Source organism: Cryptotermes secundus, unplaced genomic scaffold (genome assembly GCF_002891405.2).
Source record: "Cryptotermes secundus unplaced genomic scaffold, Csec_1.0 scaffold259, whole genome shotgun sequence".
NCBI lineage: Eukaryota > Metazoa > Arthropoda > Insecta > Blattodea > Kalotermitidae > Cryptotermes > Cryptotermes secundus.
In genome coordinates, this window is record NW_019742445.1 from 665,508 (window position 1) to 682,256 (window position 16,749).

At 41.5% G+C, this 16,749-nt stretch overlaps 1 protein-coding gene across 1 annotated transcript in view; it reads right to left on the minus strand.

The window, feature by feature from the left end:
• The window catches only part of LOC111873151 (eukaryotic translation initiation factor 2-alpha kinase), an 87,563-nt gene extending 80,618 nt beyond the window's left edge, over window positions 1-6,945 (minus strand). Inside the window, exon 1 of the mRNA XM_023867615.2 lies at window positions 6,652-6,945. Coding sequence (XP_023723383.1) covers window positions 6,652-6,788 — 137 coding nt within the window. The 5' untranslated portion in view covers window positions 6,789-6,945. The remainder of the gene's footprint in view (window positions 1-6,651) is intronic.
• Between the last annotated feature and the right edge of the window lie 9,804 nt (window positions 6,946-16,749).

Consider the following 16,749-nt stretch of genomic DNA (forward strand, 5'->3'; position numbering starts at 1 on the left):
GCCGCGTCACTGCTGGTGTGGGGGGGGGGCTCGGCTTTGCGCAACATGTCACAATATCCATGAATATGGCTTATTTTAAGAGACTTTATTATCTTTTCTATTTCAAAACTCATAGTTTTCCTAATATGAATTTTAGGAAATAAACTACCAAAAGCATCTGACATATAAGTCATGTAATTTCCTGCATAACGTGTAGATGATATATTATCTCTATTTGTACCTTTTTAATTTGATTGTGAATGCTATCTGCTATCCTATTGAAATTATTATTAAATGCCTCCATAATAGTATTCAAATTAGTAGTATTTTTACCTTCAATATATAAGGTTTGAATATTATTTTTCTAGTTTTCTTACATAATTCTCTATTAATAATATTTCAAGTAGTTCTAATTTTGTTTGCAGAATCCCTAATTTGTTTCTCATAAGTCATTCTTTTGGCTTGATTTATCACTGTAGTTAATATTCTACAATATAATATCTTTGTAATACAGGATTATTACTTTTTTTTACTTCAGCATACAAAACTTTTTTTTTTCTACAGGAAACTAAAATACCTGTCATAAACGATGAATTCGGTTTCTACTTCTGCCTTTGTATTAGAGGAAAAGATGAGTAAAAATGCCTCAAGAATATATTTAGAAATACATTAAAACCGGTATTAATATCACTATTATTAAAAACAGGTTCCCAATTTTCATAACTAAGTTTAGTTTGAAAGTCATATATGTTATGATTATTTATATCTCTTGTATAGTATGTGTGTTTCTCTTTAACAATAAATGATGGTAAATTTAAAGCTAAGAGTTGTGCTTCATGATCAGACAATCCATTAGACACAGTGAAAATTTCATATCCATCATACTGCTGATCATCAATAAATATATTAACAATAATTGTCGAAGTATTGGGTCCAATTCTTGTTGGAAATGTAACAATACTAATCAGATTAAAAGAACTTAACAAATCCTCCAAATGTCTTTTCTTAAGGCAATCATCCATATAATTAACATTAATATCACCACAGACAATAACTTTAACATTACTTTTACAGTTTTTGTAAGATCAATTCAATGTTTACCAAAAAAAGTACCATAATTATCAGGAAGAGATCTATATACAGATACAATACATATTCTATAACTATTAAAAGTCAGACTGACAGCATAAGCTTCAATATCCTTGTCATAGCAGTAACTATCAAGATTAATAGTGGAAATTTTTAAACTGTTGTTGATATATGTGTATATGCAAGCCCCACCTTTCTTAAAATGTTTCCTACTATAGAGAGCTCCTACCAAGTAATTATCGAGATTAAGGAGAGTTATCTCATCATTTCCAAAATGATGTTCAGGAAAACATAAAAAATGCAGTGATCACTCTTGTAAATGACATAATAATTCATTACATTTAGCTATCAAGCCCCAATTTATTTTGATGAAAAATTTTAATTACATTGTTCCTGGCAGACATAAAGTTACACTTAATTAAATGGTTTACCATAAAAAATCAATTGATCTCATCACTCGGACTTTCCTAGGTCTCACTGATACTTTTGTTTTGTTATCATTCTTGGTTTTGCCAACATCAGACTTACTTATTTTTAGAGAATCTTCATTAGTGCAAAGTCCCATAGGATTTACAATTTTGCTATGTATATCCAGGTTAAGATCATCCAGATTATTATCTTTCATTGAATTTGTATAGGAGCAGTTTTCATATCATTTAAAAGCTGTTCAACTGACTTGGCCAACTCTAAGGAGACTAGCTCTTTACCACTATAATTTAAATTTTGACCATGTCTAGTGAAATGTTTCCTTTGTAATTTCACTTCTAAAACTCAACTATTTTCTTTGGTTGCCTATTAAATTTAGCTACTTCATTACTGACACAAGATGAAAGCAAAAGAACATGTCTAAGTAGTGAGTTAATTAGAACAATACAGGGTTACTAAAAAAGAATGAACCAATTTCATGACGCATTGCTTCAGTTCTCAAGCATTGTCATGGAATGAGTTAGTAACCATTTGAAAGAGGAATTATCTAAGTTGTGAATGGCTGCTACAGGGGCGCTGAAGCCGCGTCGTTCTTCCAGCAACGTTCAGTTGTTCATTTACCCTTGGAATGACGAGTCCTCAGAAAAAGGCGTTCTGCGTTCTCGAGTTCGCGAAAACAAATTCGGTTGTCATGGTGCAGCGTGCTTTTCGAAGGTGATTCGGCATTAATCCGCCCTGTCCTAAGAACATTTGACGGTGGTTTTGACAGTTTCAAGAGAGTGGGTGTCTGTGTAAAGGAAAAAGTCCGGGATGACCACGAGTCTCGGAGGAACATGTGGTGAGAATCTGTGCTGCGTTTGAGAGGAGCCCGCGGAAGTCAACAAATCGAGCTAGCTGTGAGTTTGTGATCCCTCAATCCACTGTCTGGAGTGTGCTAACAGTAGGTCTACATTTGAAACCATACAGACTGCAGCTCGTTCAGGCACTTACAAATGATGACAAAAGGAAGGGGATGGAATTTTGTGATTCGATGCTGGAGATGATGGAAGACAAAACCTTCATTTCACATTTAATTTTTAGTGATGAAGCAACTTTTCACTTGAGCAGCACAGTCAATCGTCACAATGTGCATATTTGGGGAACAGACGACCCACATGAAACAGATGAGCACGAAAGAGATTCCCCTAAGGTGAACGTCTTCTGTGCTGTGTCTCAGGACAAGGTTTATGGTCCCTTTTTCTTTGAAGGAAACACCGTTACAGGACAAACCTATCTCGATATGCTCCAAAACTGGCTCTTCACTTCACTGCAAGCAGATTCGCATGACTTCATTTTTCAACAAGATGGAGCACCGCCCCATTGGCACCTGATGGTCCGAGCTTTTTTAAACGAAAAAGTGCACCAGCGATGGATTGGTCGGAAGGGGCCTGCGAGATCCCCAGACCTCACCGTGTGTGATTTCTTCTTGTGGGGATATGTAAAAGATCACGTTTATGTTCCACTGCTACCCACTAACCTCGATGACCTTAAACATCGAATAACAACAGCGATTAACTCAGTGCATTGTGATATGCTGATATGCGCCTGGGAGGAATTCTCTTATCACACTGATGTTGCCCGTGCTGCTGGTGGTGGCCACACTGAATACTCGTAAGACAGGAAATAAAAGTTGATTGTGAGTAAAATACTTGTGATTTGGCTGGAGTTTTGTATTACTTTCCTTTAATAAAATACTGCGTAATAAAATCGGTTCATTATTTTTTAATAATCCTGTATTTACCTTCTTGTTCGCATTCATGAAATTAGATAAATTCTTTAGAGCTTCTTTAGTATTGTTTCTACTGATATCATTAGCTCCTCCCCACAAAATCACATCATTACACTTGAGTGTAGATACTTCCTTTTCTGCAGTTTTAATGATCGCACTAGTAACAGCTCCTGATTTAACAAAACCAGAAACTTCATACCTGCGATCAAGATTATATTGAAGTTCTGTTGCACATTTTTTGGCATGACTGTCCCCACTTATCAATACTTTATGTTTACTTATCCCCATACTTTTCACTAACCGGTTCCTCTTCCTTGTTTGCAGATAGTTGCTTGGATTCTGAATTTTCACATCCTTAGTTGACATATTAATTGTTTCTTCATTTTTGAGGTTACTGTTACAGTCATTATTTTCCCTGCAGTTTTTAGTAACTACTTGTACCCAATCTTCTTTTACTGGCTGAACTTTAAAATCATCAACAGAGTAATATTTTTGTTCCGATGATTCTGTCTTATTAAGAAGCTCTTTATTGTATAATTCATCTCGCAACACTGTTATTATTTTCTCATATGATAATATTTCAGTCTTCACTTTTTGCATATTTACATTTATTTACATATTATACATATTTTATTTCATGACTTGTTTGAGAACTGACAACTCCATACATGTGGGTTAACTGGTATCAAATCATTACACATCCTGCTTCAAACAAGAAGTTTATTATTTATACTACAATAAATTTGTACCATTGACTAAATGGAAACAAAATAAGACCTGCAAAATAAAGCTAACATAGCACATGACTGGTCAGAGGAAGGAAGAACGCCCAGCAATTCTGAACATGCATTAGCTATGACTGCCTCACTTTACATCTATACAATGGCAAAGGACCTAGAGCAATGCTTTTACACTGTGACATCTTGCTTTCAACATCATTATCTGTACATTTAACACATGCAATTATTTTTAAAAGATCACAATGCACTGGAAAATAGAGAAAATTGTCAATTTTTTAGCCCAATTTCCTAACATAGACTTATGTGATCTCCATTCTATGTGACCACAAACCCTCCCTTAATAACTTTTGAATGCCTGAAGAAATGTTTATGAAACATGGTATGTACTTCACGGAAACTGAACCCATCTCGACAGCATACTTCATAAATCCCTCCCATGAGTCTGTGTGTCTGCATGTGCATCCCTCCTATCACTGTAAGGAAATGGATCGGTTAAGTGTATCCCTCCATTTGGTGCCAGGCAACAGCTCTGCAAACACATTCCTGTAGCAATGAATACAATAAACAATTGAACTGCTGAACATACCATTTCCTGCGTAGTCTGTGTCTTATCAAACAAGATGGCTACATGTGTTTCTAGTCTTGTTCTAATTTTCCATCTGTAACCCCTTCTACTGATAACATTTTACTCATATGGGACTAGTCCAGTCAAATTCCACTTTATTTTCAGACACTGCTAAGACTGCAGTACTTTGTGAAGTCTTTTGTTTATTATGAGCATATAAATCTTAAATGGTTAAATATCAAGCTACTACTGTACATAGCATAGTTGGTTGAGGGGTTATGTTACAAAATGGAAAGTCACAGATTCAAGTCCCAATGAGGTCTTTGGATTTTTTCAATTGACCTAATCCTTCCAGGCGCACTATGGCACTGGGGTCGACTCAGCCTCTAATGGAAATGAGTACCGGGAATTAATTAAATAATTTTCCTGGGGAGTAAACCACGGCCGGCACATAAGGCTGACAACCTTACCGCCATCTTTGAGCCGACTGTCTAGATAATGTGGGACCCTCAACGTCTCACAACCTTATGGGCTTTCACGGACTCTTACAGGGATAGCTTTACTTTTTTTTTATACCTCCCTTTTTAAAAGATGTAAGAATAAAGCTTACATCAGTGGTTTTGGTATTTATAACCTGTTCAAATACGTATTAATCAAAAGTAAGAACCTCTGTCCCAGCAATAACTAACTCCATGGAACTGATCCCTTCTTCAGAAGCCGCCAGTTGCACAGTTACCCAAGAATTTTGCAACATTTTATGGAACTTGAAGGTTCATTACAATGTTCACGAGGTCCCCCACTGGTACCTATTCTGTGCTAGATCAGTGCAGTTCATACCACCCATCCCGTCTAACTTCCATTTTAATATGATCCTCCCACCAATGTCTATGTCTTCCTAGTGGTCTCTTTCCTTCTGGCTTTCCCACCAATATCCTACATGCATTTCTCTTCTCCCCCAAGCATACTACACTCCTTGCCCATCTCATCCTCCTCGACTACATCAGTTCAATTATAGTTGGGGAAGAATACAAACTATAAAGCCCCACATTATGCAGCTTTCTCCAACCTGTAACTCCATACCCTCTTCACCCAAATATTCTCCTCAACTCAACACCCAGTTCTCAAATGCCCTCAGTCTATGCTCTTCCCTTAATGTCACAGACCAAATTTCTTAATCATACAAAATCACAAGCAAACTCAATAGTTTTGCATGTTCTAATTTTTATGGTTTTAGACAGCAGAGGATTAGACAAAAGGTTCTGGACTGAATGATAAAAAGCGTTACCCAAATTCAGTCTCCTCCTAATTTCCACCTGAATCAAATTTTGATTTTCTTAATGTCAGTGCCAAATATTTTGAACTGTGCAACTGTTTCAAAGGATCTCTATTAGCTATCTTTATTTTACAATTTTATTCTGCAATCTTGTGTGATGAGACAGCAATATATAGTTTTCTCTGCATTTACTTCTACACTAACCTCTTTACTTGCATCAATTTGAGTTTCTGTGTTTTCCTTTATGGTATCTATGTTATCTACCCATACATTTAACTCTTCAGCATAGACCAGCCGCTGATGTGACCCATTTAATTTCGGCCCCACCTGATTTTCCTGGACCTTCATAACAGCATATTCCAAGCAAAGTTGATGAGCACTGGAGATAAATCACCCCCTTGCAGCAATATCCTTACATAATAAAATAATTCCAAATGTAATCCATCAAAGCCAGGACTCTTTATTCGTTAATTTTTAATGCTCTTTTCTTTTGTTCTGTCGTTATAAAATCTACTTCCTCTTCTGTGGTTATTTCCAGTTGGGTATTGTACCATAGTTTCGTTCTCCACCAGTGACCCATTCAAGTGCTCATAAGGTAGAGTGTACTTCCTCCGAAACGTCGGCAAGTCTTCAAGGCTACAAGAGGCTGCAATCCGGAAGACAGTATTCTGCTTCACAGTTTACCGTCCTACTTTTCCGTGGCTATATGAACTTCTCCATTACACGCAATATGAATACTGAACACAGGGGTATTGAACATTGTTTCAGAAATGACTAACTGGCATCACATACATTATGGATCTGAACTTACTTGTGCTGTGTGTTCAGCTGGTCAGGATTACAGAATGGAAGTTCATCTATTTCACTTTCACCACCATTAGCAGCGGTTATGCATGCAGCTAAACAAAAAACAACGCCACTTATACTGAATATACTAAAAACCGCCATGAGACCACCTTATATAGTTTACTTCCTTTTCTGCTTCCTCAAAATCATTTCGTTAACAGATTTTTAGCTGCTTCCCTCTTTGTCAAAACAACATCACGTGAACATACGTTCCTTCTCATTGGTTGGGTGTTGTAAGGAATGACGTGTACACACTCGGTACCAGCAAAGCCAACAAAGATGTATAGCAGGCCGTGGTATCACTCCAGCCCGCTCCAGCTGGATAATACTCATTGGTGTTACCTTGTTCTAGTCACTATGCTTTGTGATCCGTGGACAGGACCATAGCTTGAGCAAGGCATGGCAAAGCGGGGATTGAAATCTGATTTGCGGCAAACATGTAGTATGCTCGTCTTTAGCATATTTGGGACATGTTGACGATGTAGACCGACGTAGACCAACTCTGGATCGCTCTTGATTTATCGATCAGCCTTCACACACAAGCAGCATAGGTTAATACCTGCCATTTACCATGCAGTTGAGTAGGTATCACAGGCTGTTATAGTAGTAGTATTTATAAGTAACGATAAGTGACAGTCCTCCGACGCGGAGTAGGAGAAATATTGGTAGTGGCGGGGAGAGCTCCAGGATGCTGACAAGTGTGGAGGGGAACGCAGTACAGACGTTCTCAAAAGGCCATATAATTTCTTACCTCATTCTGTTGCATAGTGTTGGCGGTTTAGTCTCGATGATGTTCACACATCCGATGTTAAGTTTTATGTGCCGAATTCATTCATTCATTCATTTATTTCAAATTCAGTAAATCCAAAACATAGGTTGAAATACAACCCTGGATATAGAACATGTCAATAATAATATTAAAATAAGTTCCAAATGGAAGACTATTACGTATTATACACTATTATACACTTTTCACTGTTATATACATGAAGAGTTTATTTACATATTACACAGGTCTATTCTAAAAGGGAACACCGGCAATGTCCGCATAGATATCATCTCCACATGACTGTCCTTCCTAGTCACCACCAGATGAATCGGAGCTATTATCAGAACTGTCATCACTATCACCGTCAACATGGAAAACGAACCCCCGTCCTGCGTCCAAAAAACCTTCCCGTGCGATTAATTGTTGCTCAATATTCCTTACATGTTGGCACCTACGTTGCCATTCTGCAGTTATGGAAGCCAGTTTTTGGTCTGCTAGTTTAATGACGTCATCCTTCTTAAATGTGGTATTGTTTTGGGCAACCCAATTTTTTACGGTGGCCCATATTAACACAATTGGGTTGAGTTCTGGGCGATACGGAGGGAGTTGTATAAAATTGTGATTGTGTTCTGCAAAGATTCCATCTGTTTTATAGGAAAGATATTTCGGTTTGAGTTGTAAGGTCATATTATATATGTCTGGATTAAGCAATGATGAAAAATCAGTGTTATTGAAGGTGAGGGAAGTCAAAGTCAAAGTCATGTTGCAACTGACGGTCAGTCAGACTGTCTGTCTTGGTGTCGAGCCCCAGCTGGGGCTCATGACCAGATGTTTTCTTCTTTGTGAAAGTTGCTGTCCTGTCCATTTGGGGCGCCCTCTCTGACGAGAGGGTCTGTCATTTGTCAGTCTTAGTCATTCCATGTCAGTTTGACACATATTTACAATTTAATTCTAGTCCAAATTACTATTTTTATGTACAATACATACAAGGCCTCTGTCAATCCAGGCACTGTACAGCATATTACGCCCTATTTCCAGTAATAATAGCTACCATGGCATTCTAGTCATTTGAACGGTCGTATGCCTGACCGCCGCCAAGTTTAAGCCTCTTATACTTTCTGTGGCGGTTTCGCCTTGTCCGATGTTGCGAACATTCTCATTATCATGATTTTGTATGACGTATGCTTGTTGTCAGCATAATTTTCCTATGTAATAATATACGTACGGGATTTTGAATGCCATGTGCAAATCGCGGACCGGTGTGCACCTAGGAAAATTGCAAATGGTGCGGAGAACCTTGTTTTGCAGGCGCCGCAATTTCACTAGATGGGTGTCTGCCGCAAACTCACAGGCGGGATTAGCATAAGTCATTGCGGATCTAATAAGAGCTTTATGGAGGGGCAGTTTAATGTTAGCATACTCGTACTCTAATGAATGTTCTGAAGGCCTGGGCTTCGATCATTTTTATGCGTAATCTTCATGTCACTCTCTTATCGAAGATTACACGTAGATATTTTGCACTATTTACAGATGGAATATATCTTCCATTTAGAGTAAGACAAGACTCAGGCTGTCGACGAAAATGAGAGAAGTAGAACCCCGAGTCTTATCTTCATTAACTTTTATATTCCAGCGCTCACACCAGGTCTCCATTGAGCTGAGACCGCGCTGGAGTTTTCTATCAATAAAACCCTCCTTGAGATCTGCCGCATATTGACAGGTGTCGTCCGCAAAGAGGGCCAGGTGGACACCATGTGTTTGGGGGGCATCATTTATATACAAGTTGAAAAGAGTAGGGGAAAGGACCGAACCTTGTGGCACCCCTGCTTGCATTTCCCTTGTCGTTGACATTTCGCCTTCAACAGAGACCCTGAATTTACGTTTAGATAGAAAGGACCCAATAAGCTTGGTCAAACTTTTCGAGAATTCCAATTTTCATAACTTACACAGAAATCCTGAGTGCCACGTGGTATCGAAGGCTTTTTCGATGTCCAAGAACACTGCAGCCGTAGACATTTTATTGTTGAAATTAAGGGTCACGTGGTCCGCCAGCCTCATACATTGCAATGTCGTGCTGTGACGTGCACGAAAACCAAACTGGCATGCGTTGAGCAGGCCTCTTTCTTCAATGTGTTTACAGAGGAATTTCAAAATTACTTTTTCGAATAGCTTTCCTGTCGTGGACAGGAGGCTGATCGGACGTAAATTTTAAGGAAATTTTGGGTCTTTACACGGTTTAGGTAAAGTTATTACTTTTGCTTCCTTCCAAGTACTTGGAAAATGAGACAGCCTAAAACATGATTAAATAAATGGGTTGGATGAAACAGTGGTCGCCTTGGAAGGTGCCTGATGCATTCATTTGGGATGCCGTCAATTCCGCAGGCCTTTTTTAGTTTCAGAGATTTTATTAATTTCTGTACGTCACATGGTCTCATCCTTTGAGGGGGGTTGTCGCCTACGGTTTCCAGCAGAGCTTGAACTCTAGCCTCCACCTGCTGTTCATGGTTTTCGTCGCACAGGTCATGTGGCGTGAACTGAATTTTCAAAAAGTCGGCAATTTCGTTGGCTTTTTCAGAAGGATAAAATTTAAGGCCAGAAGAACCATGAAGAGCTGTTGGCGCTCTTGGTCCGTCTCTCTTAAGGAGAGATTTCGCAATGGGCCATATACTCTCAGGTGTGACTTCAGCGTTGCCTATTTTTGTTTCCCAACGTTCAAGCGCCTTATTTCGGGTAATTCGTTGGTTGCTTTGGTGACCCAATAGACTGCCGTTTTACACGCTGGATCCCTGGTTTCTTACCACATTTTCGTAGCCTCTTTTTATATTTTATCAAATGATCTAGACCAGGAAGATCGTTGTTTATGTTCGAAAGTGTAACTTTACTTGTCGGCAACCTATATGCCGAAGCAATAGAGGCTGCAAAGTCGCGTGCCGCTTTAACGGCTTCTACCCCCGAATTAATTTCTAGTTTAGGTGATATTAATTCAGAAGCGAGGCTTTGAAACCGCTCCCAATCTGTAAATTTTTGAATGGGTTCCGAAAGATTCCTAAATTTAACGTGATCCAGTATGTGGAATACTATTGGTAGGTGATCTGAGTCTAAAATATCAGAGACGATGATATCTGACACTCTGATATTTTTGTGAACCACAATATCTAACACGTCACCATTTCCCGCAGGAGAATAATGAGTGGGGCACTGTGGTGCTGAGATTTCGAAATCGCCCATATCAAATAAATCCATAAGTTTCAAGCCTGAGTGGTTTGAAACTCTGCTATTCCAATATGCGTTCTTAGCATTCAAATCACCTGCCAAAATATACTTTCGTCTGAAGCTTAAGAGCTCAGTGATGTCAGCATCACTCCAGGCTTTGCCTGGCGATTTATATACAGCTGCAAGCAGCACTTCGCTATTACCAGTTGGTATGCAGACCCCTGTCGCTTCTACTGAAACAAGGAGTGGTAGGTCTACATAATTGTGGGCAATGCCTTTTCTTACTGCAACGGCAGTTCCGCCCTTTCTCCCCGACTGGCGGCCGATTCTATAAAAGTGGTAATTTGGAATAAAGAACCTCTCATGAGTTTTCAGATGTGTCTCTGAAAAGAGGGCCACATCTACGAGTAGGTCTTGCAGCTGTGTACTGAGCACATAGCGCTGCCTCCCAATGCCGTTCACATTAAATGCTATGACTTTGAGTGGCCTATGAACTCTAGTGGCCATTTTGTTTCATTAGGTTTAGAACAATTTTGGTAATGGCCATTATTTTTTCCTCCTCGGACACTGCACCACTGACCTCTGTCATAATCTGCTGTACTACAGTCACTACTCTCAACATATTGTCGAGAGATGGACTGTTTACATGAGTAGCCTGAGTTGACTGACCCGTTTTTTGTTCCTGTACAAGGACCGGGACGCTCGGTTTCGTGGCTTCTGGTTGGACTGCCACTGGATCTTGGAAAGTCTGAGGTCGCTGCTCCTGCGATGTGCTGCCGCGAATGAGACTCCAGGGGTAGGAGAACACCCTTCCCGTCGTAGTTTTGGGTGCTCTCTGCGATTTCCTCCTCTGCAGTTCCTCCCTCTCGTGTCTGCAGCCCCGATAGTTGGCGGGATGGGGCTTCTCTCCTTCCTTCAATTCGCAATTGCAGCAAGCTGGAGTGGAGGCAGCGTTCTCCTTCTCAGGACACTCTTTGTGCATGTGGTCACCCCCGCACCACATGCAAGGGGAGGTTGTTTGCAATTGGCCCAGACGTGGCCAAACTGTTGGCAGTTGTGACACTGCGTAAGGCCATTCTGTGCTCTGTATGCCTCAACCCGAATGGAAATGTGGCAAAGGCTTTGAAGATGGAAAATTTCTTATGATTTTGCCGTCCGGGGTAGGGTGATAAGGAAGAGCGGAAGGTTTCTTGCTTTCCTTTCGTCTGAAGGCGACCCGCGGGTGGTTGTCATCAGTTTCACGCTGACCACATCAAATCCCAGGGTCACCAGTCCATCAGATATATCCTCCGCGGGGGTATTGTGAGGGAGGTGACGGATTACGGCCTTTATGGATATTAGGGACTTGGGAAAGAAGGTAAAATATGAAAGTTTGTTGTTGGATAGATGAGACTTGACGGCTTCGAAATCCGCCATGTTTTTGGTGAGGACTCTGGTCCCGTTTCTGTTACTGCGGAACTCAAAGTCGCCTTTGCCAACATTTTCAGTTGATTTTGCAATTGAATGAGGTTTACTGTGGACGTGAGAATTATTGGGGGGGGGCTGCCTGCTTTGCCTGAGGTTTCCTCCTCCAGCGTAGTGGCTTCTGCACCAGAAGTTTCTGTTTCCATCGTTGCCTCCCAAAGGGGGGCGAAGTAGTTTTTGGTGGCAACCTCTGGTTTAGGGTTGCTTTCGACTGCTGCCGTTGGTTTTTACGGAGTCGGTGCGGTTTCAGCGGTACTTTGTTGTTTCCGCCTCCGGATTTCTTTGAAGCCTTCCTTCCGGGCTGGAATATTTTTGCCTGATGTGCTGGCCTTTATCAATGACTTCAGCTCATTCAGCGTGACTGTATAGTTGCCATAGAGCGCACTGAACAGCGTCTTGCCGGAGAGGGCCTTACAGTAATTTACCCTATTGTCGTCGGCGGCGCTGACTATTGCCGCCCATTCTGCACTTTTTCCAATCGCAGCAGTTGTGAAACCGGCCACGTCCTCAATGCTGCACAAGATGTCGAATAAGCGCCTGTACTGGGTTTCGGCCTCGGGGTACTGCTCTATAATTTCTTTAAATTCGGCCTGAAGAGCGGCACGTTTTTCGGCCCAGAATGCCTGGTACCCCGGCACAGGGACGCCAGCCATCTCTGGCTCGACACTTACAGATTAAACAACCCGGCCGAGTACTGGCGTATAAGACAAGATATTGAGACACAACTCACTCCCCGCACCGAATCCACAAGCAATGTTGCCCAAGACACAACAAGAATTCACAGTCCAAATTTCACATCCAGTATCGAGTTTTGTCGAACAGACAAATTCTTACTCATCGACCTTACTCCTTACTGAATGGTCAATCCGACGTTCCAGGACTCCTGACTCTGATGATAATCCAACTGATTAACCTCCAAAATCTGTCTGATGAATCTGAAACTGATGATCGTTCACCTATGATCTCCTATCCACTCTGATGATCGAATCACACTCTCCCTATCAACTCCCACGCATTTTCTGCAACGCACACTCTTCACATTACTTTTCACCATCACGCGCGCTAACCAATCAAATTGCTCCAAACGTTCGCATTTATACCGCGCTCGCTGCTAGCCCGCATCTACATCTTTACGCGCGCCAGCCAATCAATTCTTCCTCCTCAATTTCAAGTTTCGCTCCGCCCACCGAGTAGTGTATAAAAAGAGGCAGCTCCAACGCCGAATCTTCAGTTTGCTTCAGTCTACGATCAAGCCACACCAAGCAACATCAGCCAGCAGGCTTCGTCGCCAGCGCTCGGTCTTCGGAGGCATCGGGAGGCTGCACCAGGCACGACTGCCCCGGCACACCGGCTCTCTCACACCCGACTCACTGGGGCACCTGGCCTGGACTCGCCGGTGGTCGTGCCCCTGTCCGACCCACTGGGCATCTGGCGTAGCCACTGCCTCATCACCCCTACGACCGCGCTCAAAGACTAGCCTATTACCAGCAGCCTACGACCGCGCTACGTTAGCCACGCAACTCCAACTCACCTGCCGCACGGCAACCAAGCAACCTCCAGCAACGGCCGCACTGTGGCCAGTCCACTCACCGCAACTAACGTCCCTCCCTACCGGCGCGCGCCGCGCTACCTCACCGATCAAACATCTCAGCAACCACGGTCCTTTTCAGGACCAACAAACTATTCCGAAGAAGTGGGTTGTCATCGGAGTAATGACAAAACTACATAAGACCCCACACCATATTAGCGCTAGAACAGACCGTTGCATAGGATAATAGGTTCGGTTGCGTAACAACGGATGAAACCGGAAATTATATTTCCATGGAAACGCGAGTATTACGGGGTCACAAGTATCACAAGAGATTCCGAGTAAAATCAAGGCAGAAACAGTTTCGATTTATTTTCATTTTGATTTAATTATTACGTGTTACATTGCGTTGGAATTGGGCTGTGTCGTTTACCATAGCGTTCATTTCGTGAGTATAGTTTATTTTTCATTGTTCTTCATTTCGTTTTCTTTACTCTTTCCCTTATTTTCCGGTGCAATTGGCAGTGGGATTGGACTGTGTCGATTGATCTGCGTTTGGATTGAAATATTTCGTCAGTATTTTTTATTTTTTTTTGTTTCTTCTTTGTTTTCCAGTTCGTGTTCTTTCCTTTTTAATGCTTTGCAATTTCATTTTTTTTTCTTATAACTTTCTCTCTTCTTCTTCTTCGGTGCAACCGAGCTGCTTTAGTTCATCCAAATAATGCCTCGCAGAAGATCAAACTTAGGTCGTTTTACTCGCGGAGCGGAAGCAATGCGTCGAGTAATTTCAAATAAAACTGGGGAAGAACGGGCAGATTGAGCCACAGCAAGGCGTGGCCAGGCATATCTCGTTGTAAATATATATATACTGACAATGGACTGACTATGACTGACAAATGACAGACCCGACCTCTCGTCAGAGAGGGCGCCCCAAATCAACAGGGCAGTAACTTTCATAAAGAAGAAAACATCTGGTCATGAGCCCCAGCTGGGGCTCGACACCAAGACAGACAGACAGACAGACAGACTGACTGACCGTCAGTTGCAACATGACTTTGACTTTTGCAAGTAGTCAGTGTCAGTGACAGTCAGTGACCACATCTGCCAGTCAGCTATCACACTTCGTACAGAGCGATCGTTCTTCGAAGTCATCGGCACTTCTCTGTCAGGGACGGCTGCCTCGGCTCTCCGGCGGTCATGCACGACTCACTGGGCAACTCGGCTGCCTCGACTCACCGGCGGTCATGCCCGACTCAATGGACAACTGGCGCAGCTGCCGCCACTCCAGCGACCGCGCTTCGCAACCAGACTTTTTCCAGCAACCACGCAACTTTCGACAACTGCCGCACTGCGGCTAGTCAACTCACTCAGCTGCCGTAACATTAGCCAAAACACTGTAGCCGACATTATTTCTATCGGCGTGCGCCGCCCTACTTCACCGGCCAAACATCCCAGCCGAACGGCCCTTTTCAGGGCCTACAAACTTTCCTAAGTGGTTTGTCTATATGAGTATCAACAAAATTCCAAAAAGGTAATAGGTGGGAGGTGATACTTTAGCCAGGATATCATAAAATCTCTTCTTGAATTTACGTTAGGGTCTCTGTTTAGTTGTTCATTACGGTAGGGAGCATTATCAATGACAAGGACAGCATTGGGGGAAGGTTAGGAATAAGTCGCCCCTTTAACCATTTTTCATAATTGGTGTAGATCATGTCACTGTGGTAGTCTCCTGTTTTTTGGTGGGATTTGAAGCGGACATAGGCATTTGGGATGAAACCTTGCTCCCCCCTGCATGGTTAACAATGAGCCGTTGGCCTTTGGACACAGGGGAAAATAATACCTGGATGGATCCATCACTCCATGCATATGGGGTGGTGTGTGATGAGTGAATATAGGTTTCATCCATGTAGATGATTGGGTGGCCCTCTTCCCTATATTCTTTAATTTGCCGCAAATACTGAAGACGTTTGGCTCTGATATTATATCGTTCCACCAGTATCTGCCGATTATTTTTTGTTTTCTTCCAGCAGAACCCCAGTTTCAAAATAATTTTCTTTAATGTGGAGATGCATCCCTGAAAATCTAACGTTTTCTTCAACTTTTCGTGAACTTTTTCCGGGGTAGGTCTCCGTTTTTCGACTATGCAGAAGGCATTAATTGTTCTTGGCACCACCTACTCGTTAAAGTCGTCCAAAGTGGCTAGTGGAGATTTTCTAGGTCTTTCTTTATGGGGTGTCGAAAAGGAAGTGGAAGCCCCAGATTCGATATTTTTTGTTTCTCTTATCCTTCTGACACTACTTTCCGATACACCTGTTGCCGTTGCTACTTCCACTCCTATGTTCTTCACAATAATTGTTGGCTCAGCCTCTTTCATATACTTATATACATTACTAACAATTTCTCTTGATTGTGAATGCAACACTTTTTCACTCAATTTACTTCGTGTGGGTGGCATGTTAAAGGAGATAGAAAAAATGTACAAATATAAATAAGCAAAAAAGAAAACCAACGAATAAAAATAAACAATAAAATACAATATTAATACAGTAAATAGAGAATAATACACTGAAATATGACTCCAAGAGTCAAAACTTTTTAACTTGACTGTACAAGGAAGAATGCTTTTAACTGAACTTGAGATGGCTGCTCGCACTGAAAACAAAGGAATGACTAATCACAACATCCCTCAACTTTCACGAATGGACCTGCCCATCCGCTGCGAAGCGTTTCCTGGACTGTCACTTCTAAATACCAGAACTTTACACAATAGAGATGTAAAGCAGATTACAATTATGCATAACTGTTACGCCCTACACTGTGGAGGTGTCTCATCTATGGTATATGGTAAACATTCATGGAGCTATACCTCCATTCACCCATGTGTCTGAAGGTATGATGCTGAGTTAACAACAAAGGCAATTTCATGCTTTATGTCCATGATTTATTTAATCCGTCTTGCAGTGCATACACTCATTTATTTCCTTCTCTCCCTCGCACTACATGTTTCGGCATAATAATGCCATCTTCAGGTGCTTACTTATCCACGTCAAACCAGTTCATTGCATGCCATGTTCACACATTAAAATAAC